This window comes from Mus caroli, chromosome 7 (assembly GCF_900094665.2).
Source record: "Mus caroli chromosome 7, CAROLI_EIJ_v1.1, whole genome shotgun sequence".
NCBI classification, from domain to species: Eukaryota; Metazoa; Chordata; class Mammalia; order Rodentia; family Muridae; genus Mus; species Mus caroli.
The window spans coordinates 60,294,803-60,322,530 of NC_034576.1; the positions used below are offsets into that span (position 1 = coordinate 60,294,803).

At 38.5% G+C, this 27,728-nt stretch overlaps 1 protein-coding gene across 2 annotated transcripts in view; it reads left to right on the top strand.

Annotated features, from left to right (window-relative positions):
• The window catches only part of Gabrb3 (gamma-aminobutyric acid type A receptor beta3 subunit), a 228,587-nt gene extending 201,185 nt beyond the window's left edge, over window positions 1–27,402 (top strand). Inside the window, exons 7-9 of one of the 2 annotated variants that reach the window (XM_021166821.1) lie at window positions 10,903–11,055; window positions 14,908–15,152; window positions 23,008–27,402. In XM_021166821.1, coding sequence (XP_021022480.1) covers window positions 10,903–11,055; window positions 14,908–15,152; window positions 23,008–23,349 — 740 coding nt within the window. In that variant the 3' untranslated portion in view covers window positions 23,350–27,402. The remainder of the gene's footprint in view (window positions 1–10,902; window positions 11,056–14,907; window positions 15,153–23,007) is intronic. The other variant, XM_021166820.1, reaches the window with a different exon arrangement.
• Window positions 27,403–27,728: the final 326 nt, after the last annotated feature.

The window sequence follows — 27,728 nt, forward strand, 5'->3', positions numbered from 1 at the left end:
GGATAGCATTGAAAATGTAAACGAGGAAAATACCTAATAAAAAATAAGTTAAAAAAAAAGAATAGAAGTGGAAATGTTCAAACTTAACTGACAATGCCAAACTGCTCTCCAAAATGGTCTTACCATGGCACACATATAAGCCAGCTTGAGATTCCTGCCCCACACACTTTACTTAGAAATTACCTACCAGATGTAAGTTGTGTCTTGTGTGATAGTGATGAATGTGCTTTCTGGTGCCTACTTGGTAAGCTGCTTTGATGAGCTGCCTGTGAAAGACATAGTGTGAATTGCCCGTCTTTTTCAAAATAAATTGAAGGCACAGTGTGTTATAAGTTGTGTGTATTGCAATACTCTTCTCAGAAATTGTGTGTGCGTGAGGGTCTGCTCTGATATCTCATCTGAACATTGGTTTATTTATTCAACACAACTCATTACACCCTTTGCTTTAAGTTGGCAACATCCTTGTCACTCTTCACTCTTGTTTACTACTCTTGGCTTAGTTATTCCTGATTTTCTTTTTTTCATAATTTCACTATCAAATAATTAATTTTTTCTTTAAAATGGGATGGTGTGGCAGTAGATGCTACAATGCCTACATTTGGAAGAACAGAGGCCAGAGGATTAAAAAAAAATTATGGCCAGGCTTGGCTAAGTATCATGATCCTGTCTCAAGAATAGGACAGACAGACAATTTTTGTAATATTAGCTCTTGGAAGCAAATTGGAGGTGATCTAAGGAATATGCGAGTATGTTTGTAGGTTCGAGGAAAGTTCCTACTTTACAGAAGGAACTTGTGAATCCCTAGGTTTTGGTGTTTGTTGACATCCTGAACCCTGTTCCTCACAGTACATGCCCCACTGTACTGTAATTATCTATCTATATGTCACAATAGTGCTTTTAATATCCAACTCCTTCATTCTTAGAAAATTCTCAATGTATAGTTTTTTTGTTTGTGTTATTAATATGGGAGTAAAAATTCGGGGCAATTCTTGCATTCATATTACATAAAATATGGATCAAATGCGTCTGTATTTTTCTAGTAACATTTAGAGAAAGCTTCTTCTAGCACAGTATGCTTTTGTAGGAAAAATATTTTGAAGTTTAAAGTCAGGGAGTTGGGATCTTTACTTGTAACACTAATGAGGTATGAAAATGTGTACAGATCATGGGAATCGCTGTCAAGATAAAGAACTGAGTTTAAGGACTTTCTGAATTAAGGAGATCATAGCAAATGTGCTCAACTCCGGATAGAGGAGCACTTACCTAGAACCCAAGGCTTGCGCATCACCAACTCAGGATTGCCTCTTTCACACTGGTTCTGAGTGTCTGTCCTACACACTGCCAAAATTTATAATGCTCAGTTTTTGCCAAATCAAAAACCTATTGCTTCTTTTTTAGTAGTCTTTGCATTGAAAGCTTAAGATATTTTTCAAGAACCATGGAGAACAGATTATTAAATATACATCTTTAGCTGTGTGATATTTTGATTTCTCTTTATTGTTTTCTGGAACACAACTAGATAAGGGCACTACGACTTTGTTTCAAAAGATTTTGAAATATGGAGAAAGGCTGAGTTATCTAATGGTGAAACTGATCAGTTCTTTTAAGTTCATTTTCAAAAATACTGCCATGCTTCTTCACCAGTGAGTATGGCAACCTGAGCTCCCTTTAAAGCCTCCTGTCTGTCCTTCTGTTCATACACATGCTTCTCAGAGTGTTTTCACAGACTCAAAACCTTAATACTATTTTCCTGAACTCATATTGGCAAAATATTTTCATTAGTTCTTTATTTGTAAAGACATAGTAGATATAGAGGAACAAAGCAGAAAGATGCATTAACATCTGTGTCTTCTTCATGATTTACTCTCCTCTTGAGCTCAGTGTGAAGTTGCCCTTCCTTTCTCCCTTCCCCATTTTCTTTCTTTGCACATCTTCCACCTGCATTTCTAGGCTGGATTCCACTTCCAGTTCCTGGGTTCTAAACAGCAGGCTCAGAGCATGCATGCAACCTCTGCCAGAGAGCAGCTTGCGTCTGAGCGTGCTGCTGTGAAATCACTTGCCTTTAGGATATCCTGACATATGTCTCACTGTGCAAGCCAGAGTTCTTCAAAAACTCATTACCCTATATCCTTATAAAAGTATTTATCTTCATGCATCTACTGGGGTTACCTTTCAGACTCTAACAATTATGTCTAAATATTCTCAATGGTAAGAGCACTTTGATTACAAAAAGAAAAGTAATGAAAAAAGAATATGTATTTATTGGCAATATAAGATATTGCTATCAGTTAAGGTATGTAATTCCCAGTGGTAGACACATAGCAGATTTTCTCCTTTTTATCAGTTGATTTATTGAGATATTCATATACAATATAATTCACCCATTAAAAGTCTACATACAATTCAGTGGTATTTTATGTATTTGTAGGCCTTTGAATCCTTGAACACAATCAAGTTTAAATTTTACTGCACCTCAGTGAAACCATGTAGTTTTGGGCAGTAATTTTCCCAGGCCCAGTCACTAACCCACTTCCCTTTTCTCTGTGTGTGCTTATTCCATGCACTTCGTGTAAATGGAGTCACACAATAGAGTTCTCTATATGTGGCTGCTTTCAACTAAGCTTTCTTTGGCACTCATGGTGTGCTGTATGTCATTTTTTATTACATTTTACTGCTGAATACTATTCTATTGTATGAATAGACTTGGTACTTCTTATCCATTGACCAATTAATTTTAGTTATTTCCATCTGGGGGCTATTTAGAATGAGATTGTTATCAACATTTGTGTACATATTTTGCTGTGGACATTTTTTCTATTTATTCATTTATATTCATTTACTGGAATATGATAATTTATTTATTTTTAAATAATTTTATTTGAAGATTTCTGACATGTACATAATGGAATATGATAACATCGACCCTTTCCCCCCTCTAGTACCCATTGTACTTCCTTCAAAATGTCTCTCATATAGCTTAATATATTTTTTATTTTTCATTACTCACTAAGTCTAATTAGTGCTGCCAGGGTGTGTATAGCTATGAAGCCACACACTGGAGCATGAAAAAGTTTTCAGTGACTATATCACAAAAGAATGATTCTGCTTAGCTGCTACCACCTGTCAATAGTTCTTTAATAAGGGATGCAGCCTTTAGATCACCCATACCATCTATACTGGGATTTTAACTGCCATGGTCTTATGTAGGTCTTTTATATGACCACAGCTTCTGTGAGTTTATTAATATGATAACCATGCACACCAGTCCAGAATGCATCATTCCACAGCACTCCTCCAACCCTCCAGCTCTTCCTTTTCCTCCTGTCCCTTCTTTGGCAACTCTTGAGCTTTAGTGGTGTTGGGATTAATGGAGGTATCACATCTAGGGCTGAGCCCTCAGTCTCTTATTTCAGCACTTTGATCAGTTTTGCATCTCTGTATCGATTGCTGCCAACCAAGTTTATAGGTATAAGCATAATGAAATCAGAAAGCAGTTATTTACCCAATAATAACTGTGCTGTTACAACACCAATGGGAAGACTGTTCCAAGCAGGTCAGCATTGTAGCATGTATTCCATGATTGTAGCCAGTGCTGGCTAAGACCAAGATTGTATTTTTTTTTCAGCCTGCCCAGCATCTTCTGACACTATGAACACAAGAGAGGACATTTCTCAATAGACTTTAAATTGATTTCTGTGTCCTGTAACCAAAGTGTTTAATTTCCTTAGCCATAGTACTTATGATGTAGTTATGCTGGGTAACTAAAGGCAATAGTTGTTTTGGAGACCTCCCTGACCAAACACATGGTAAGGAGGTATCCCATGCCTTACACTGTGATTTTAATTTGATAATGCATAGACATATTTTTATTGTGTTAAAAAGTGAATTCACATATTAGTGGGTGTGATGCTTTAAGATTTGGAGACACTTTCAAACCATTTTCTGAAGCGATCTAGGTATTTTATATCGACACCAGCAACATGTACAAAATCTAATTTCTTCACACCATACCCCATCCACACTGTCATTTGACTATAACTCTCCTAGTAGTAATGAAGTGGTTTCTTATTATACATTTGACTTATGTTTTTCTGATGAAAAATCTAGCTGAGAATCTCTTCACAAAGCAGGTGTTCCTGTGTCCACTTTCTTTAGAAAATCGTCTATTTTAAACCTTCCCCCATCTTTTTATCTGGTTATTTGTCTGGGATATTTTTGAGGAGGATTAGGCATTCTTCATATTTTCTGGATATCAAATATATGCCTTATAAATATTTGTTTTTATCCTTAGGCTTATCTTTTTACTTCCTAGGTGGTAATCATTTCCACCATAATGGTTTTTTATTTTAATGAATTATAACATCACATTTTCTTCTATTTGTAGTAGTATTAATGTCTTGATTTTGTGCATACGGAAACAGAGGGCCTATGAGATTGGACAGTCTCATAAGCAGGAATAATCCAAGTAAACTAGGAAGCTGTGCAGTGAGCACCTGTTCTCTGTGGCAGCACTGTCGAGCCCAAGTCCTCCTTTACTCTGTAAGACTACAAGGACACTCGGTCTGCTCCAGGTGCATTTTCAACTTGAGTTCTGTTTCCCTTTTCTCTCTCTTCCATTTCACACATTTCCTTTCCTCTCTTTCATAGATCTTTATCAGCATATATTGAAGTGACTAGGAATGGGAAAAGAAAATTAGTCACGCTCTCCCCTCCTTCCTTTTTTGTAAGTTGTGATTGTGTTAAGTTTAGGTTGGCCTTCGACCTCCTGCTGAGTGCTGGAACTTCAGGTATGCATATTCTACTAAAATCACAGAATTTTTAACGTGGGCCTATATTACAAAGTCAAAGGTAAATTACAAGTGAATAAGATAGCGTGACAAAGGACCCAAAAATAGCCCTGGTGCTCTTTCCAGAAGGCAGTGATGAGAGACCTTTAGCAGCTGCCTGGAAAAAGAAGAGGCATAAGTGCCTGGATCACTCCGCATCAGCTACAGAAATATTATCTTGTTATTCTACAGATTCACTGGAGTGGCTGCTATCCATCTACAACGCTAGCTTGACAGTGTATGTGCGCATTTTTAATGAGATCTTCAAAAATATTGATGCCTAGAGAGTGATGTAAATTTAGGAGAATCGGAGGTCCAGAGCCTGGTTTTGGCATGGCTCTCAATGCCTCCAGGGAAAAAGGGTTGAGATCATCATCTTTGCTGGATACTTTTGCCAAACAAGCCCTCACTCGGAACATTATGCTGTGCAGGGACTGCACCTCTGCCTGTTGACTCAGCATCTACTGAGGACCTGCCTGTATCTGCATTGGCACACAGGCTCCAGACCAGAGATCTGCATTTCTGTTGTCCTCTTGGAGGTTCTTGTGCTGTTTTGAAGGGTACTCAATGCTTTTCATTTTTAAATTATTAGCCATTGGCTATGACTCCTTGTTAATTTCCCCACAGATACAGCATGTTCTAGGGTGTTTAGCCCTGTCAATATCATGCCATGGTCTGCCAGAGTTAGATGAGGACCTTTATACTCTATAAGATGCATATGTATTAGCAGAAGGCTACTATTTACTTGGAATAGCTGTCATCTCTCAGAATTCTTAAGTTTACTAGTATCCAGGAATCTTATTCCTAGCATTGTCTTTTCCCTTTATTCAAAGAAACGTAGTCATTCATGCATATTTGATTTCATTGCGTGGGAAACACAAATCACTAAATCTCACTCCTGACCATGTCTAATGGAGTATGTTTGTAGTATTTCCCAGTTTTGCTCGAACTTGCCCAGGCTGCCTTTGTCAGAGACTGAGTCAGGAGTCTTTGGAGATTGCTTTCTTCATGCTTGTACTATTCTCTGCTCACTTCTCACACCTGACTAAATGCTAAAATGGCTTTTGAAAAATTGTGTTCTTTTTCAAAACAGAATGTATTTGCTAGATAGATATATTACAAAAATAGATCTTCTTAATTATAAATTCTGTGTCTTGGCAAATTTCTAAATATTGATGGGTTTTTTAAACAGGATTAATATTGTCTTTATAAAAGTTTCTGTTGATCTTGGAGAACTTGGTTCTGTCATTCTGTAATCTCTCATGCTGGCTGAGGGCAGATTTTTCAAACAATTTCAGTGGTTTTACACTTCCTGTGTGTTAGTTTAAGTTTGTATTGGTTTTTGTTTTGTTTTGTTTTGTTTTGTTTTGTTTTGTTTTGTTTTGTTTTGTTTTGTAAGTTGTACTTTAGAAAATGTTAAAAAATCTGATGGGGAAAATCAAATTTGAGAAATGTGGTAAATTTTATTGCACTTAAAAATACTTCTTGCTCTTTCCTGGAAGAGGACTAAACATTCTCACTCTCATGAGGTAAAGGTTGACAATGAGCTGTGGCCAGTGAAACAGGTGGTAAGTATATGTGGCACCTCATCATAGCATCCCACAATTTTTGCACAGAAAGCACTAAAAAGATCTCATTGTTATAGACTTCTGGGATTGGTGGTGTTTGTCACTGCCATGTGCTGACTGAAACAAAGGCCAGTTCACCTACAATATAGGAAAAAAGGAAAGTAATTTGTAAATGTCATGATCAGACACTGACATCAAATCACCATCTAAGTGTCAATATTGAAATGACCTCATTAAGATCTTACGGATGTCATGTGATTTCAAACTGAGACACAGTGAAGCTATTGAATGCTTTATGTATTAAACTCAATTACGGCGGAGTCCAGAGAATGAACTAAATGTTTTTTTTTTTTTTTTTTTTTTTTTTTTACCCATCTGTATGTGGGTGCATGGATCCTGGGTTTTAATGCAGGCTTTTGCTCAGTGTTGCAATTTCCTTGCTTGACGAGCATCTTGGAGAACGTATGCCTGCCAACAGAGATCTAACTTTGGTCAATATGGGTAATTATATTTTAACAAGGACAATTCAGGAAGATCATCACTGACATGTGGAGGGAGCACATAATAAGGATTCATGTAAATTGAATTGGGTTAAGAACTTGCATTATAGCCAGGGGAAGGGAATCTCCTAAAGACAGTGGCTATGAATCTGCAGTCAGGAAGTAATAGGTAAATATGGAGACAGTGACAATATCCTTGACTGGACACTGACACGCTCATGTAGAGGCATGGTAAAAATTAAAGTAAGTTATTGTGGGAACATGAAGAAACCTTCATTCCCAAGGATTTTAGTCTGTTGTTCTACACAGAAGAGTTTTGAGTAGGATAGAGTAGTGTTCTTTTATGCTTCTGAAAATGTGGATAGAGTAAAAGGTCTGAGGCCTCCAGATGGCAGGCCTACATGTGTTTCTTCAATGGCATAGCATGGAAAAACTCCATGATTACATGGGGTGGTCAATACATCTCTGCTGACTCTGTTGCTTAGAGGTTTCAATACACTGATGGTGTTTGAGAAATGAAACAAAATTCAGTGTAGAATTTCACCTTATGTCAAATTCTGAAAAAGGAGTTCAATGTGATGGTACATTCCTGTAATCCTACTCTGTTGGGAGGCTGGTGAAGAAGTAGCATGAGTTCAAAGCCAGGCTTCACAACCCACACAGACACTGAATCCACATAGAATGCATTTTAAGAGATGTAGCTGAAGCTAGACCTCAGCATGGGGTGCTTCCCAGAACAGCTGAGCCCCTGTATACAACCCACACTATGGGAAAGTAAATGGATAGACACAATGGCACAAAAAAGTGATAAATATCTTCAGATCTCCAGTTAAACCAATTAGACATTTTAAAACATACATGCTTACCCACAATCCAAGTAAGGATATGCATGGACAGGTCTAAAATTAAAAAAAAAAAAGAAAGAAAGAAACAAGAAAAACTTAAATGAGAAGGTGATTTCAGGATAATTAATAAGATTAAATACAGAGAACAAATAAATACATCAAAATATTCAACTAAAGAAACTAAGGTGGGAAATGTAGCTCAATGGTAGATCTCTCACCTAGAAATATATGGATTAAAATGGCAGGTTTTTTTAAATTATTAGATACTTTCTTCATTTACATTTCAAATGCTATCCCCTTTCCTAGTTTCCTCTCTGAAAAATCCTCTATAACCTTCCCCCTCCCCCTGCTACCCAGCCCCCCCACTCCCGCTTCCTGGCCCTGGCATTCCCCTATACTAGGGCATAGAATCTTTGAAAGACCAAGGGCTTCTCCTCAACATGGCATGTTTTATGTTAAGAGAATTGTTAAAAGTTAAGAAGCATTCAGCAATGTCACACTTGCTGGGTGAGGTAGGAACTGGAGAATGTGATGATAAGGAACAATGCAGATTAGGTTCCTCTTGCAAAGTAAACTAGTAACACTCAAAAAAAAAAAAAAAATCCCAAGCACTAGCCTGGCAGTGTTAAAAAATAAGTCTGACACAAGAGCTCTGCATGAAGTTCTTCTTAAGAGTGCTGTTATAGTTTTTGCACAGTAGAAATCACCTAAATCTGAAACATTTGAGAACTTTTCTTTAATAAACCAGTTTTCGTGTATATGTATTTTGTGAGAAAATGGGAAGAATCTGAATTGTGAATTTATATATATCTTGTGTCATTTATGACAGTGTTGATGCTATGTCAACAATGTTGTGTGTGCATTTGATCAGACCTTGCAAAGCAAACTGCACAGAGAGATGTGAAACAACGGGGGAAGTTCCATGAAGCTAGTCTTAAATGCTGAGCTTAGTAAATGGTTTTCTTTCTTTTTATACAATTCAGGAACTGTGGATAATAACAGTGAAGTAGGCAGTCAGTGGTTAATATCAGCCATCTTTACATAAAATAATAGGTGTATGAATGGGTGATCCTGCTGCAGAAGAAATGCAGAGACAAATATATGGTGGCACAGAGCAAAGTGTGGATAAGGCACATACAGGCAGTGGCAGATTAAAAACCTGGATTCTTGAAGTAAAAGTGAGTTTGAAAAGTCAAGATCACCTGAAGCTTTGGTTGTAGGCCATAGAAACACTGAGGTTTTCTATAGTAAAAGATTTTTAAATGTGCAGTGACCAAAATTAACTCAAAGTCAACTGTGAGTTGGTGTTTGTTGTAGTGCTTAAGTATGTTGTGCTCCACAACTTTAGTGTGGCTCTGGTTACACATACACACACACACACACACACACACACACACACACACGTGACTGGGTACTGTGCATGCTGTCACCCCACATGATGCCAACTGAATGCTGCATAAAACTCTTGGGGTCAGATTCAGGACTGCATGTTAGGAACATCAGTGTTTTTTACTGCACGTGCTAAGTTCTCCAGCAATATAGAAGCATTGTGATTTAATTATGGAGAACAAAGGATTTTTTTACATATTATCATATCATTCTTCCTCAGATATAAGTATCAAGCTAATATATTGTTGGATTGTATTGTGTCTGAGCGTTGGTTTTTTGAAGTGCTGTTTGAGTTTCATAAAACTCCCTATGTAAATTTGGGCTGGAGTTTAGGATAGTATTCCTAACTTTCAAAGATGACCATAAACATGCTTCCAATATTTTGCACATATTTATGTGAAGTGCCAATTGGAGCACTGAGAATAAGACATTTCTTTTTTTTTTTTTTTTTTTTTTTTTTCGAGACAGGGTTTCTCTGTGTAGCCCTGGCTGTCCTGGAACTCATTTTGTAGACCAGGCTGGCCTCAAACTCAGAAATCCGCCTGCCTCTGTCTCCCAAGTGCTGGGATTAAAGGCATGCGCCACCACGCCCGGCTAAGACATTTCTTAATTTTGAAACCATTCAAGATGCTCATTGCCTTACAACATCAATACTCAGCCAGAATTCAGTCCTTTATGTAACCATAAATAGTATGTCCATCTTACTCGTGTGCAAACATGCTTTTTACTTTGATAAATAATAAAAGTACATGCATCATGAATTTTTTTAAACTGTATTTCTTAATTATTTATCATCAGCAAACATTTGGTTATACACCTATATACCTGAAAGCATGTAGCCATTTCTCATGGAAGAAGTGGTGTGGGAAAGTCTAAGATGCTCTAGTTAGGCCATCTTGGTATGAGAGACCCCTGCCAATAAACAGATTGGGGGAGGGGGGTCATGAAGCAGGTGTTATGGGTCCTTTTATCTCTTTCTATTACCAGCCTCTTTTCAATCCAGTAGACCAGGAGCTGAGACAGTTGTACCTATTGCAACTGGTGATATGGTGTTGAAATGCACAGGAGAAAGCATAAGTTATATTTGCCTTATTCTGAGAAAACAATATAAAACAGAGTGAACAAATGCCATATTAATGTGGCATCCTAAGGCTCTACTTTTGCCCCTCTGATGGCCGTAGTGGTTAGAGTCCAGGTTACAAAACCCAGGTTGTACACTAGAATTTGCATGCTCCAACATGTTTCTCTAAGGTTCTCATTGGTGCTATTGCTATGGCCAGCAGGACACCCTAGTGTGCATTACAGCCCTCTGTGGGCCTGCATTTGCTACCTACTCTTCCAACTCCATGTGTAACTGAACTATCCTTTCTCCAGTAGTCTAGAGCCAGTGGTTCCAATCCTCTGCATGTGCAGACAGCATGATTTATAACAGCCATTTTGCCTAGGAACATCCCAAATTTTCTTTCTATACTAAGGATAAAAAAGAGACAGCCATCGATGAAAAACTGAACATCATATTTACTGTTATTCTGTGCTCCATGCCTAAAACGTCCCCAGAAACAGCTCTAGCTAAGCTTTAGCCTTAGAACAACATTCTTATCTTGCAAACTGATATACTCCTTCCTCCTGGACTCTATAAATTACATGCCAACCTACATAGTAGTGGGCGGCTCCCCAGTTCATGGAGTTTTCCAGGTGCATGCTGTTGACTCTTGGATGCTGGAGCAGATTGCCCATCATGGCTCTTCACTGTGCCCTTGTGTGTTTACTGTAGGTGCCTATCCTCGACTTTCATTGAGTTTTCGGTTGAAGAGAAATATCGGGTACTTCATTCTTCAGACGTATATGCCCTCAATCCTGATCACAATCCTCTCGTGGGTGTCCTTCTGGATCAATTATGATGCATCTGCTGCTCGAGTTGCCCTTGGTATGTGCTACTGTTAAGTCCTATCTAAAATATAAAGTGACCACATCACTTCAGTATTCAGGAAATTTAAAGGCCAGAGTGCAACTAGAAATTCTGGGTGTCATTACATCAGCCTCAGCCACATAGTCACATTTTATCTTTGAAGAGTAATTTCATGCATGAATCTCTTGATGTGCTAATTTAATTATAAGACTGAAATGTGAATTTTCATGCCTATGAAAGAGAAAATATGTCTTCTGAATATTTGTATCATATAAGTATTTTTGATACATAATTTTAAAGTTGGGATCAATATTTCCTGGTCAAAATGATTCCACAGACAGAAAGGTGTGATTAATTTGAGCTTTCTTCTTTTTCAAGTTAGAAAAAGAAATCATCAAATATTATAGCACATAATTGAAATTACACAATTTAATGACCGTTAAAATAAGCAACTAATTATGAGTCATTCCCCAGAACCCCAGTTTGGTTTGTTGTCCATTGGTTATTTGATGATGAGATTATTAGTTGATATACATTATATCTTAAAGGTTCTGACAGTATTTTTAGGATTTGCTTATTAAGGGGGGCATTATGCTCTGCCCAGCTAGTTATTATGAAACCCTGCACAAAGTTATCATGTGAATGTATCAATGGAACAAGGGATGAGCCATGCATAGGCCAGTCCTTTCCTGGGTTCAATATTGTTTCTGCAGAGGAATTAACAAAGGAACGTTTATTAATTGTAGGGAAAGTACTAGAAACTTATTTGCCGATAGAACACCTAACAGGAGATCGTGGTTCAAGGCTCTGGTTCACCCTCTCTCCATCTTTTTCTATTAGCCATCTTCTGCCATCTTCTTTTCTAAAATAATGCACAACTGTGAACGTGAATGTGCTACACCTGTAGCTATGCAAACTGCACCAAGTGTCTTGTGGATTAGACTTTTTCTCTACCAGAGTTCCTGATGTTTTCATGTGCATAAAACAGTCCACTGGATAGGATCAAGTATCCAAACACTAAGAGTTCTATATTAAAATTGTTATGTATGTCTAAAGAATATGTTTTTTAAAATCTTAGATTTCTGTGCAACTGGCAGAGGGTGTGTGACAGATCTTATTTCAAAGACTTTAATGGCAGTAGACCACTCTTTGCCTAGGGTGGTTGATGTTTTTGTTTTTGTTTTTTTTTTTTGCATTTGCATTTGCAAAATTAAGAGACAATTGTAGGAGCAGGTCCAAACGCCACAGTTAATTTACACAATTTGAGGTTCTCTCTCTGTTTCTTTTTGTCTGGGACAGAATAATACTTTAAATTCGATTCTGTCCTGTGGATTCGAGCTGGCATCAGATAACAACTAGAACTCATTTGCATGAAAACATACTTTATCTAGAAATTAATTCTACATACAGGTGTAATTCTGAGGTCCTCTCTTTGAAAAAAAATGTAGAGAAATGAAAAATGACTTGAACCCCCTGGAAAAGGATCATTTACATCACAATATCAGAAGCATCACAGTGACCCTGCTGTCAAGCACTTGCTACAGCAATTAGAAAGAACCCAAGTGCTGTAATTATCTGGGCTTGCAAGAGATAACCCATACAACAGATGTGACCCTCTGAAGTCTGCCAGCTACTACAAACTCTGTACCTGCTTACTTGAAAATATCACAACATGAAACAGGTAGTCTGTCAGAAATGCCACTGACAATCCAGCTTGATCAGAGTGAAGGAACTTACTTTCATGTTCTCTTGATTATTCTGCTGTTTCAAGCCAAAATCAAGTCTTAGTGACCCTGCTGGCATGATGCTATTCAGACAAGCATTTGAAGTTGGAGAGGCAGGTTCCGGGGTAGAACAGAATAGGAATTTATAGAAATCTATTATTCCCAGAGGTCTACAGGCATCTGTTTTCCTCTGGCCATTGGGGGCTATACAGGAAAGAACCTAGCAGGCATCACCCTTAGAGGATTTTTATCAAGTTGGGTTTTTTTGTTGTTGTTGCTGTTTTGTTTTGTTTTTAATTGGAGGAAACCCTGACAGTTTTCAAAGGGCAGCCATTATAACAGACTGGCCTTGCCCTACCCTACCACTTGACTTTTGAATTGCTATGTCATCTTCCCCACTTATATGCACAGTCACATGATGCCACTGATCATGGAAGGCCACCAAGGGGGACATCATTTCATCAGTGCTGAGCAGATAAGTGCTGGTGACCAGCTCTTGGGAGTGGGGGAAAACAGTAGTGTTGAACATTGCAAATCTTCTGAAGAATGGTGAGAATGTCTAATTCTGTAGCTTTTGCGTGGTGTTTTCACATTTATTTGTAAACTGTAATTATCCCATTGCCACATTCAAATTTTTAAAAGTCTCCAGGTGCACATGAATGTAATGTTAAAGGGAGTCTTAAAATATTCTGACATCTGAGATTTCCAAACGTTTCACAAGCAACTGTGGTTTGCAATTATGCATAAAAATAGTTTCTTGGTTCTTCCATGTTCTGTGCTGTTAGCAGTCTCTTAGGGTCATCTTGTTTCTCTGCTACTTTCCCCTATGGAGGGCATTGCTCCACATCCCAGGCAGGGCTAGCTCTGGGAAACATAGGTCAAACAAACACACTTCTGACACCAAAAGGGCATCCAAAGGGCTAAAAAACAAGAGAATGAAAATATAAACCCTCCCCTACAGCCCTGCTTCTGTCCCAGAAACTTTACCTTGCTGTTGCTGCCTTTTAGCCTCAGTCACATCATTGATTGTGTGGGTGTGTATGTTAGTGAGGTTGAAAACAATCATTGCCAGTCTCTTCCTTTTTGAGTGACTTCTTAGGGGAGTAAATCCTAACATAGGAATGCAAGGGAACTCTTTTGCCCACATTCAAGGATGTTGGTTGAATTCATGGAAAAGCCTGACCTTTAGAGCTGGGCACTTCCTTCAAATATCTTACATTTGCAACAGAACAGGCTCAGGAGGGTTCTAAGCTTGTTTTTTGCTGTGACACTTGGTACTTGGTGGCCCAAACACAACTTACCTCTCTCTGTTCACCAAGCCCTGTGTCATGTCTCTACCCAGCATACCCTCTGGTCACTGTGGTCTCAAATCACTTAATTTATAATCTCTGCATATAAGGAACTCTATCTCCTGCTGTGGAAGGTAAGGTTACAAAATATGCTGCTCTTGTGGTCTTTAAGGACTACAGCCAATTTCCCTACACGGACACACATCATCTATACAGAACTATGTAGAGAACTCAGCAAAATATTTTCAGAGGAGCTTCTTGGTGTCAGAATTTGAGAGACTCTCAGAATTCTCATACTTCTATCCAAGCTAACCGCCCCACCCAGATTGTGTGCATTCTTTTCTACTTGAGGAAAATGGTTCCAGAGTGAATCTGCTCTCTGGACTTGGCCCTCCCTCTTTCAGCTTAGAGCTAAGTCTCCCATTAATCCATAAAAAGCCCTCAACCTCAACTCTCAGCAAGACCTGAAATAGGACACACAGCCACCTGGTGACCAGATCCTTACAGACATAAACCACTGTTGTGTTATGGCCAGGCACTTGGTGCATATGTTGCATTCTGGAACTTCCTGCATTTGTTCTAACATGCTAGGTAACACATTCTTCCTAGATGGCCTAGATATCTTGCCTTTCACTCTCTCTAGACACCCCGAACTGTGATAGGAGTGGCTGGTTAGGGCCTCTGTGGGTTTACTTTCCAAGTGGGGATATTCACTAGCTGCTCTAAAGTATGATATGTTGCCGTAAGACACATAGATATTCCAGTGACGTTCAGTCCAGTTAATGTCTTCTAGAACATTGCAATGGGAGAATGACTGTGATCTGGGCTTCGGTACTCACACTGCCTTTGCATTTTAGGGATTACCACCGTGCTCACGATGACAACCATCAACACTCACCTTCGGGAGACTCTACCCAAAATTCCCTATGTCAAAGCCATCGACATGTACCTGATGGGCTGCTTTGTCTTTGTATTCCTGGCACTTCTGGAGTACGCCTTTGTCAACTACATTTTCTTTGGAAGAGGTCCCCAAAGGCAGAAGAAGCTTGCAGAGAAGACAGCCAAGGCCAAGAATGATCGTTCTAAGAGTGAAATAAACCGGGTAGGCTCTCCACTGCCTGGACACTCCAACCATGCTGAGTCTGGCCTAATGGTTCACCTCCAGGGAGCTAGGCAGGTTCCTAGGGCAAAACTCCAGGTTCCTTATCAAGCTAACGTTGGAGCAGGTGGTGGAGAAGTTCAGCTTCCAGTCTCGCTGTCCTTTCAGAAGAACAGAGGAGGATCAGGAGTGGTCAATACACTGAAATGTAGGGCTGTTACTTAACATGGGAAAAGTTTCTAAAAGAAATCAATATTCTCTTAGTTGTAAGATTACCAGTTCACTCATCCAGCTGGCCCTCATGGTGGACAGTACAGTAGGCAGTCACCTCAGTGGTCCGTGGGGAGAACCTTAAGAATTAAGGCCTCAGGCACTGTAGGCTCAGAAGTTCTGTTGAGCTTTGGTCTCTGCACAGTACAGCTTCCCCCTCCACCAGAAAGCCATAGCCCAACTCAGGAATGCTCACCTTCCAGTCACAAGGGGACTTGGTTTTTGGAGATATAAATGTGTTATTTTATTATCATGAAATATTAATGAAATTGTACAGTTTATATACAGATTTTTTGAAGTTCTCTATTACATATTCATCTAACTTTCTCAGGGATATATTTCTACCAATTTAAAGACTGAACTTCCTTTCTTTTTTGTTATGCTGTTCAAATCCATCTTTTCAAATCTACATGTTTTTTAAGCCTTTGAAAGTCTCTTTTCATTCTCCTGAACATTTGTGCCAACATGGATCCCTAATGCTGCCTAACCTGGGATGGCAAATGTCCATGAATTGATGGAGACCTGTCAGTGAGTGGAAATGGCCTCTTCTTATCTATAAAACATAAATGAAGTTCATCTCTGAATAGAAATAGGTTTTCCATAGACAAAATTATCTGCAATATCTTACTGGAAAATCTACTGTGTGCCAGACTGCTAATGTTTCTATGGAGATCATACCATACTATGAATACACAATATGTCTTGGCCTTGCTGTTACTAAGGAAACTAGAATTAATCACATCATATTTTCTCTGTGGCCAAGCACATGTACAAATGCATACATGAACTGTGTTCTTTCCCAATTCATATTTTCTCTAACTATTGCAACTTTGTTTGCATTTTTTCTAAATGTGACTGTTTAAAACAGTCAAATCATAATTCAGAAACATCTTTTTGAATGTAAAGTTCAAAATTTAAAGAAAAACTTCAAACCTGTAACATTCACAAATAAAATTATCAGAATGTAGAAAGAATATAAATTAGATGTATAGGAAGTTTTAAGTTGACTCCTGAATGAATTTTAAATCAGTAGTGCCTTTATATGGTAGTATTTTCAAAATATATGATCATCAAGTTCTTAGATTTTAAAAGCACCATATAAGCATCAAGTATTCTCATTTTTACATCTCTTTGATGTTCTTATAGTTAGTCATTAAAAATTATTCCTCCCTCACTTAAGAATTTAGAGATGAATTTTAAGTAGAAATGGACTTCCTAAAACATTTGTATAAAGGTATGTAGGGGGAACATGAGAACAAGAGCCACACACTTCATACCAGACAGAACAGGCTTGGTATGAGGGATAGGAGTGTGACAGTCATTGAAACAGTCCCACTTCAGTTCTCAGTCATGACACTTGGCTCTGGTTATCAGTGTCATGAGCTATCACCCCATTTTCTCTACCAGGGAAACTGTCTGATTACTGCAGGGAACCTACCTCTTATAGTCTTTCCTAAGAAAGCTGCCTATCCCGTGGGGTATGTCATAGGCAGAGAGCATCCTGGAGGTATTGCAGGCAATCAGCTGCCAACAACCATTGGAAGACTATAAGATCCGGGGTTTTACTGACCCTGCTGTAAAACCACAAGTGGGTTCCTCATATACGTAGTGGTTATACAATATTAGAGCTTAGGGAATGATACATGAATGCTCAGAATGTTTGTATATTCTTTCAGTTTATCCTCTTGGTAACGTGTAAGTCTCTAAGCCTTAATTCATCTATGTATACTTCCTGTTTGTTACGGGATTTTCTCTATACCTAAGAGCAAGTCTTTGGTCACATTGAACACATTACATTGGCAAATCTTGTGATATCTGAAGAGCTGACCAGTTGGCATGGTATTTTAATGTCATGACACAATACACGTGTAATTGTTTTGCTAGCCATTGATTATATACCTAAAATGTGCTAGGCAGAGACATATTCTTGTAAATTAATCAGATTCACAGATTCAATATTATCCTTAATAAGAAGGTATGTCTCATGTCACCCACAAATTCCAAATCCTATCTTGTTCTTGTAAAACCAGAGTCAAATGTGGAAAGTGAGTAAGAATGAGATATCCACTGAGTGCCAATCTAGTGACATAGTCTACAGAATACAAACTCTTATATGATCTTTTCTGGATGAGATGATTTTCATTTTGGATAGCCGCACCTGTCTAGGTTCAGAGCAGCAGAAAAACCTACAATGAAATCATTGGCTCTATTTATAGTCAGTGTGAGCTGGACCCTTCAAAATAGCAATAATTCGTGAACCAACTTAAAAATTACAAGCCACCTGTCATTCTGTAAAAAACATTTCAACCTGAGTTCTCCTTCAGTCACTTATTTCTATTCTGAGAACTACATTCTAGAGGTAAGGACAAGAGAAAGAAATCATTCTCTCTTTCAAAAACATTGATTGTAAAAAATTCTAAAAGTTAATAAAATGTAATACATTTAAAGCTTTTTGGACAAAAATGCAAGTAATTTTCTGCACATTAGTTCCTGCTTAAATGAGACCCACGTAAATCCATAAGCGAAGCAGCCAAGCTATTTTAAACTAAGATCTTAATTCAATACATGTTTATATTCTTTTGCATACCAAAATAAGTATTTTTTGTGATAGAGTTTCCATTACAGGGAATCAACCTGTCTGAAATAGAATTGTATAAAATTATATTGATTCTTGAGCCCTGTCTCAGCAGAGCCCTGAAACAGCTACAGGCTTGTCATCAACATTCACAGAAACCAAGGGAAATTGACCAACTGGTCAGGTTTTATTCTTCCATTTGTAAGCTACAAGCCAAGTTCCTAAGAAAGCATGGCTTTCCTCAGACTAAGCTTTTCAAAGAAACAGATTCCTGGTGTCATTAGATCATTTCCTAGACAAACAACTGTGTCCATAAAGGACTAGCAAAGACAGGATGCTGCTTGAAAGATCTTTCCCTATATGTCAGAACATCATTCTTATTCTTTTATATCTTCTTTAGTCTCAGTATATTCTGAATTGCTACATACACCATCTCTGCTTTTTTTTTATTCTGTGAATTTACCTCATGACTTACATCTTCCCTTTCTTCAACACCCAAGTCAAGTATTCCTCTCCATAGTCTTCTTTATTTCTTCCCATCAGTATTTACATCTTGCTTTTGTCAAAGCCACTGTTTTTGCTGCTGTTCTTTCAATTTCCAGCTCATTCTCTGTACATGCAATGGCAGGGCACCTACCTTATTCCCCCTTTCAGGCTGCACCTAGTTTCTTGCTCCTCCTAAAATACATAGAGCCTGACTCCATTGTAGCAGCTGCTCATGTCAGGTGGCATTTATCACTGTAAATCTGCTCCTGCTGGACTGGTAGGATTTACCCTACCACATAATTTTTCATTTGAATTCCTTTGATTCTGACAAAAGAAAAACAAAAGGGAACTTTTCATATCATGTTTTTGATAACTAGGAATATGTTTTAAAATTCTTTTATAAAAGATTATATTAGTTGATTATTTGAAGTTTCTACCTACTAGATTGCTTGAGAGAAGGAATGTCTCTGCATTCATCTTCACGGTTCATAGCTTAGACCATGAATGACCCTGTTGGGAAGCAGGTGTGTACTTATGATTTCCATATACCCCCTTGTGTATGTCTCCAGTGAGGCACTGTGGTGGACCACAAGCCCATCATCTCTCTGTTTTCCTCTTTAAAAATAGCATAAGCTATAAGGAATATATTTTTATAGCTACTAATGTTTGTGTTCTTTTCTATCTTGGAGGGAAATTTTTGAACTTTCTGGGATGGTAACTACTGTAATGGATGAGTTATTATTATGAAAAAGTGTAAGTTCTACATTAGTACTTTAAAAAGTCAGTGTCTCTCCCTTTAGGGTGTTCTCTGGCTCAATTTCAGGAACAAAGAAGTTTTTAAAATGTCAGCTTACCATGAAGGTAGATCTGTTTAAAATGTTGAACATAGAAAAAGAATCAAATTAAACATTTAATGTGGCTGCCTGAGTATACCATCTCCATGATGTAAAGGCAGCTAGGTACCAGGTAGAACCATGCTAATTCACTGTAGTCAAAGGAAGTAATGAAATAAATTAAATGTCAGGATCACCTGGCAGAGTCCCTTCCAAGCCAGCTTCCAAGTCAAGATGGTTTGTGAGCCACTGGCCCTTTCATCCCTGTCCTGCTCACTGCTCAATGCCATAAAGCACTGTGGACTGCATTGGAGAGAGAGGTCAGCACTCTGACCTGTACACTTGCTTTTAACTGTATGCAAAGATCAACTCTGGCATCTGTTCATGACCTCCTTCCTGCCCAGCCATAGGTACTTCAAGGTGTCCCTTTTTAGGTAGAGCTAGTATGGTCAAGTTTCTCCCACAGCTGAGCCTTGTTATGGCGATGCTGCAGTGGGAGTGAGAGGCACAGCCCTTTACTGTTCACTTCTGTTTCAACCATGCCATGTCGTCTGTGGCTTTGGGTATCTCTTCCTGCTTGAACTATTAACAACTAATAATTAACCACTAACAACTCAGTCTGAAGTCTCTGGAAGTCTTCCTGGTTCTGAAGACAAACAGCTTTTCATTGAAAGGAGTTTATTGTTGATCAATCCAGGGAAAAATAGAATAAAAATAAAAACTTAGAGAGAAAATACAAAGTCCTATTCAATCCTAATTTCTCAGTCCCTGTAAGGTTAAGATATAACTCTCAGCTATCAAGTCTAGGTGGGGTCTCTCCTCTCTCTCCTTTCTTACAACTTCCAAGATAAAAGGCAAGCTTAGTGACTCAAACCTGCAATTCAAGCACACAGGAGGCTAAAGTAAGAAAAAGTACTACCATGAGTTCAAATCTATTTTATGCTCCAGACTGAGTTGTTAGTTAGTCAGGGCTAGACTGGGACTCTGCTTCAGAAAACAGAAAACAAAACAAACACAAAATAGAATCGACAAAGTACAGAACTTCTCCTGCTACAGGCATAGTAAGCACACAGAGAACAAAAGCAGAAAAAGGTCATCTGTCTGACCTTTAGGGTCTCTTTTCTGACTGCTATTGGCCAGGGAGACCTATATGATGGACTCCCTTGTCACGTCTCACATTCAGCTTTTCTTCTTGATCCTTTGACATGTACTCTATATCATTTTTTTTCTGCTTAGAGATTATGTTTTATTCTAAAAACATAGGGTTGGAGTTTCTTAGCATGACAAACAGAAACCCTTACTTAGCCCAGGCTCTCATCTATCTTCACATTCATGATCAAGTGTCCTGATTATTAACATTATATGGTGAAAAGATGACAATGACAGAGAAAAAGCAGCACACACTCCACCCACCAACAGGCATAGCATGTATCAGAAACTAGCTGGATTTCTTGGGTCTTTGATGTGTTTCATACTTTGGCCTGAAAAATATCTCCTTTTTCACCTGTGGTCTTTTATATAGTAGGTAAATGCACATCTCATGTTTTCCCTCATCCTATAGGGTTTTTCTTTCTTTTTCTTTTTCTTTTTTTTAAATAGAGTTGCTATGGCAAATTAAAACAAATTTAACAGGGTAAAACAGAGCTCAATTTTAGCAGACATCTTCTAGGTAAAAAGTACCAGAAGAGAAGGGGAAGGATAGGTCTGCCTCTATCATAGAGACTAAAACCAAAGTTGTTCTGATAGCAGTGCACAATCAGGTGGCTGGACAAGTATGTCCTTGTGTTATAGAATTTGCTTGGCTCTTATCTGGGGTCAGTCATTGCTCCTGTGGGCTGTCTTATTCCTTCGTAATGAACTTCAGATCTTCCTACACAAAGCAATTTGACCTTTTAGGATTGATATTTGTCTGCTGATATATGATGATATTGTGCCCATCCAACAATTTAAAATGAACTATCTTGAGGGCTGTACCCTTAATTACATCTACAAAGTCCCCTCGTAACCAGCTCACAAGCTGTGGCACATGAGAATTGACCAATATTAGCACATAGTTAAGTTACCTTGAGAGGTATTTTCAAACCAGAGTGTGATCAACTCACTGGCAGGATCCTGGGTGGCCTCTACTATATGTATCCCTTCCTGAGCCTTGGACACTTTGCAGTTGGTAGCTGTGATTTTGGGCTCTTTAATCTGCTCAGTGTTTCTTCACATGGTTCCCTATCTCTTCCTGAATAAGAGTCAGGTATACTCCCTCCCTGATTTACAACCTTCACATTCTGCTTAACACCTTTAGTGAGAGACAGGAATATCCATCTATAAGCTGGAAAGACTCAAATTAGCATATCAATAAGTCATTGTATAAAACAACTAATGGTTTATGGAAAATTCCATCAACTAAAAATATAGTGCTCAAAGGAGAAGGCTGGCCAGGGACAAAGAATGGAAAAGGGGTACAGCCTTCCAGGAAAAGGATAGACACAGATGGGATTATGGAGAGCTCAGAGAACCAGGCTGTAGCAACTACAGTATGATCCAACTGCAATTTTACCAGGGACACCAGCCCAGGTTCCCCAAGTTGCATGGTCCCACAGCCATAAGGAGGCTGCTGAAACATCCTGTGACAAACCAATAAACACACGCATCAATGGCATTGCAGTGGAAGGTCTGCATCTATATTTAACAAAGAATAAAACTTTATTATTTTTATGTTGACTTCACTATGAAAAGAGACTTTCTACTTTAAAAGTAGCTCTTGGAAAAGAGGACTTCTGCTAGGGCCACATTAGGCAGAGACCCACATCTGGATCTACCACAATAGTCACCGTGAGCACCATCATGATTGTCCCTGTGCTTCCCCACAGTAATCTGGCAATTTAAATCATCAGAGAAAGGGCTAGCAGGCTAGGATAGGCATATTTAACAGAGGTTGACCAGGGGTCCAATGCAAACATTCAAAATAGAACAAGCTAACTTCCTATCCCTGGGTCTACTTGAAGCCAGAACTGGCAGCAAATGTTACATGTACTCTGCCAGTCTATCAGTTCATGCCTAAGACAAAATTTAAGTTATCAGTAGGCAAAGTAAGAAATTAATATGAGGGCATGGGGAAAAAAAAACAACGGAGGAATCTTAACAATACAGCCAAATGAAAGTTATGTGCATGAGGCCTTCTGTTGCAACAGTCTTTCATGTGCTGTGCTCACCTCCATTTCTTGTTGAGATGTCTTAAGATTCAATACTCATGTGACTTGGAAGAGAGACTGAGTGACACAGGTATTGTGCCATTGCCAAATCTAGATGATACAGGTTGAAGTGCAGACAAGGCAGAGAGTACTATATCATTTCCATTCAATGCACAATTATAAGCAGTCACTCACAGAGAAGTAAAATTCTGGAAGGGATTCACACTTCAGGTTTCTCTTCAGTAGGGAGTCTGTAATGTGAAATATCCATTTGGTAAAGCTGCCTTTCCTTTCTCTATAAGAACTTTCAGATAAGGGAAATACACTCTGAAAGCTGCAGTTAAATTTCCAAAAAAAGTATTTTTCCTATAAGATGAGACATGGAATTAACATACAGATTCCCATAAGTTATGTTTCATGATTATGTAACATCATTCTATCCAGGTCTTGCATATTAAAATTTGATAGGCATTCCAGCTTCCTAAGAGTATACATTTTCTTCCCATTAGGTGGATGCTCACGGGAATATCCTATTAGCACCGATGGATGTTCACAATGAAATGAATGAGGTTGCAGGCAGCGTTGGTGACACCAGGAATTCAGCAATATCCTTTGACAACTCAGGAATCCAGTATAGGAAACAGAGCATGCCCAAGGAAGGGCATGGGCGGTACATGGGAGACAGAAGCATCCCGCACAAGAAGACCCACCTACGGAGGAGGTCTTCACAGCTCAAAATCAAAATCCCTGATCTAACCGATGTGAATGCCATAGACAGATGGTCCCGGATCGTGTTTCCATTCACCTTTTCTCTCTTCAATTTAGTTTACTGGCTGTACTATGTTAACTGAGTGACTGTACTTGATTTTTCAAAGACTTCATTTAACACTGAGTGAAATATTACCCTGCCTGTCAAGTTTTTATACCAGTACACATACAAACACACACACACACACACAAACATACACACACACACACACACACGGACACACACACAATTGTATATATATATGTGAACTTTCTCAGCATATATATAAAATACACGTGTATATGAGAATGTATGTGTATATGTTCAAGTACGCAGATAAGAGTATCTGTGTACATAAAACAAATACACATACATACCATACATTTTGCAACTATGGACAATTTAACACAGGATGCATATTAAAGAAAGTCATAGCTTTTTCTTTCTTTTTTAATTGAAAGGGACAAGTATCTAAATATTATGCCTCAAGAATGAGGGCGTGAAACACAGTCATCCCAAGGTGTGTCTTTTATTATCATAAGTTAGATATTTTCGCTTAAAAATCCAAAAGGAATTCTTAGTTAATCTTTGGGAACTCCCACAGCCGTAGTTGTACACCTCATACCCTCTCAGTTTGCAACCGAGGCTTGTTGGCTTCTCTGTGATGGGCTTGTTTCATCAGGTGTTTTTGTCTGTAGTGGGTTAGCAGATGAGGTGAGTCACTGACAGTGAACTTACCTGACTCTCACTGGTAGGGAGCTCCTACGCTCGTGTCTGAATATTCATCTTTAAAAACTCACTGGGAGTAAACGGTGTCCCGTTTTAAGTACTCCACCATCCCATATACATGGGAGATTTCTGTTAACATTAAGTGGGTCCAGCTTAACTGTCATGTGGGAACACAGTGGCACATTTTGATAATGACATTCAATCACTAGAAGTGTGCTCCACAGCTCATCCAGATTTCTAGGTCTGCTATTTAACTGGAAGCATAGACGTCTCAGGTTCTTTGTTACTCTAAGGTAAAACCATCTAGAGTGGTTTCCCCCTTGCAGTTATGTTACCATTCTTATAACATTGTATGTTAATATAAATATATTTGCATAATATGCATACCTACATATATTGCCAAGATTTTGTTTCTTCTGCTTGCTATCATGGCAGCATGCAACGTCATATTTTTCATTCTGTGATGTAACTATTTTCTGTTCTCTAGAAATTAGGATTGAATCTAAAAGGTTTCTACTGTTCACTTTTGGAAACTTAAAAGTCTTCACAGCCTTTATTTCTGTACTGACATATCTCATAAGCACACCCAACTCCTCCTAGACTGACTAGGACTCTGCAGGAACACTTCCAGTCTACACATCACACAACAACCCATGACCGTTTCTGAGGCAAGGAGAGCAACCTGACACAAATCGTCTCTTTTGCTTCCTTCTGATCCACAGCCTCACCAGGATTTGGACTTTTTAAAGCTCGTAGAAACAAGACAAGGTGCACCGGTTTCATAGATGCGACCTTAACTTACTATTTAGATGAGCTCTTTCTAAAGAAAAACAAAGATGATATATTTTTTGTAAACTATTTCTATCACAGGCATCCATAAACCGACTGCAGTTATGTAAACGGGTGTCACAGCGAAGCATTTGGAAGACAGGATAAAAAACAACAAGCAGTAAAGAACTGCTAAATTAATAACCCCCAAATCCCACACACGCGGCACCTTCAAGTCTGGCGCCATCGTTTTTCCACATAGGCAGGCAGCACCACCACCCTCCCCAGGAGGCATGTGGACTGACCATGGACTGACACTACTTGATTTTTTTGGTGGCCATTGCAATCTCTAATATGTGGGAGTCTGACTGTTCAAAACCTAATATTAAATAAAACCTAAATCCACAAAATCCTTGTGAGGGACAGTTACTGATTTTTATACCCCTTGCCTCCCCCATTCTTATCTGCTAAGTCTTCTTTAAATCACTGCTCCTTTGTTTTATTTTCTATCTGGAGATGAGCCTGTGAATTTTGCCATTTGGCTTTTCTCTAGAATTTTTTTTCCCCATGGGTAACAGTGGGAGGAGACAAAAAGTTAAACAGATTAAAAAAAAAAATTCTGTAAGTGGCCTTATCATTGTAACATGTTAAAAGAATACAAATGTTTGCAAAGACCTTATCCCTTTCAATACTTCAGGTATCTCTCTCTGTATCCTGTAACTCAAGATGTAAGTGCCACATGTAGACAAGGAACTCCAAAATGCAAGCAGTGTGGCAGAAACAGTCATTGACTGATAATTTATTATACTCAGAACTGTGACTTTTTTTTCTGGGGAAGTGACTCAGAGCTTTTTTGATGCATAGTTGAGATACCCACATATCAAGGCAGAGACCCCGCAGGGCTCAGAAGAGCAGCAGTGCACTCCCGGGGAATCTCTGGATAAAAATTTGCATGGTGTAGTCATAATAGCTTTTGAGCTTTTTATATGCATTTGGCACCAAGACTGGATCCACAACTTTATAGACACTGTAATGAAGTTACCATAGTAGCTAGACTCTAAGTAGTATTTGTAATTACACACACACACACACACACATACATACATACATATACATACACACACATACACAAATACATACATGTATTCTGTAAAAAAAAAAAAATCCTTTCTAAGATCCTTGGGTATGTGTTTGCTTTATTCCATTTCAGAAGAAAAATATTTTTCTTCTAATAACTTATTTTATGGCTTCTCTATTTTTTAAAGCTAGGAGAAGTGTTGAGAAGAGAAGTCTGGCTGTGTTAGCAGAAGAGTGGGTTCTGATCCCTATCTAAGAAAGTAGCCTCTAGTTACTTTACAGCAGCCATTTGAGCCAGTAAGTGAGGGTGCGGAGGGATTCCACCAGGACCTCTGATGGGAGGTGGCTGTTACCCATGTCCAGAGCTCTTAAGAACAGAAAATTTTAATTTCTCACCAATTCAATAAACCGTTAGTTTTCTCAATAGTACTGTCTTTCCAAAACAAAATGCTTCGCAGAGGGCTCATGGTTTTGATGCCTTGATGACAGCCCTTTATTAGTCATTTCCAGATATGTCTGTGACAATTCAATAGCCCTCCTCCATCAGTCCCAGCAGAGAAAAGACTCATCAGAGTGGAATTATCTTTAAAAGGAAAGTCACTCCTGCTCACCAATCCCAGGACAGTTGAGGGGTTGTGCTGCCAATGCCATGACACCCTCACTGCCCCTGAATCTCAGATGAACTAAAAAGTATATCATAATAATGTTCCCACTAGGCTTTAAGTGACATGTCCATCTGCAGTATTGTGTGTTTTGATGCCAACACGGGGACATCTTCAGTTGTTCCCATCAGAAGCAGTTCTCTTGTTTTGAAACACTGAGTTGACAATTTCACCAATGAGATCATCTCAGAGGGGTCAGGCACATTGTAGCTGTAGGTATTTGAACCACGGAAACACATTCTGAAAAGATGTGTCCATTGTTGAATCTCCTTGCTTAAAAGCATAAGCCTACTATAATTCATATTTTAACCCTCCACCTAAAAAAAAAGAGTTCATATTTCTGGCCACTTTCTGTAAGCCAACTGAACCAGTGGTAAAATATTTTGTTCCTTTTGGAATGAACCCTGACTTTCATGTCAGTGTGAACTTTCCATCACAATAACATTGACTCTTTGGGCAAAGAACTGCCCTGGTGGAGTAAATTTCCCAGGACACTGGCGAGTGTGCCTTGGACTGATTACCTCTTCTACTGCATTGAAAGGTGCCATGTTTTCCTGAATGACTAAATCCCCCTCATCTTGTAAGTGACCTCCCAGAGTGGCTCATGCACCATACCTCTCCTAGGGACGGCCCACAAACATGTCATTCGTGACTCATTTTTCTACTTCCCAAGTCAGTAGATGTGTTCAAGGTAAGTACAGGATTGTTCTCGTAGGAATAGGCGGTTGCTGTCCTGATTGGTATTCCCGTCGATTTCATTTCATTGTAAAGATAAAACTTAAACCCGGTTTTGCTTAAGCACATTGATGTAATTTTTTGGTATTATTTGACATGAAAAAAAAAACAGCAAAATTGAGTGACAGATACAATATGAAACTTGTTGAATGAATTCAAATTTATTAAAAAAGGACTAACTGATACATGTGAAGACTGATTTTTTTCTCTTCCTTTCAATCTGTTGATGAATACTGTCGTTGTTTTAATCCAACCTTGTTTAAGTACACATGTCCATTTAGGTTATATGAAAGGAAAATGAATTTGGAGCCCCAAGCTGACCACTTAAGAGAACAATTATATTGTTTCTTTTTATAAAGGAAAAATCAAGATTTATGTAATTTTATGTGAGGATCTAGGTTCAGTTCCTAGTACTAAAGAAAAAAAAAAGGTCATAATTTAGCTTGGAACTTCAGAAAAGAACTAACCATACAGATATAATCTATTCTAGTGTTTTAGGGACTACACATTT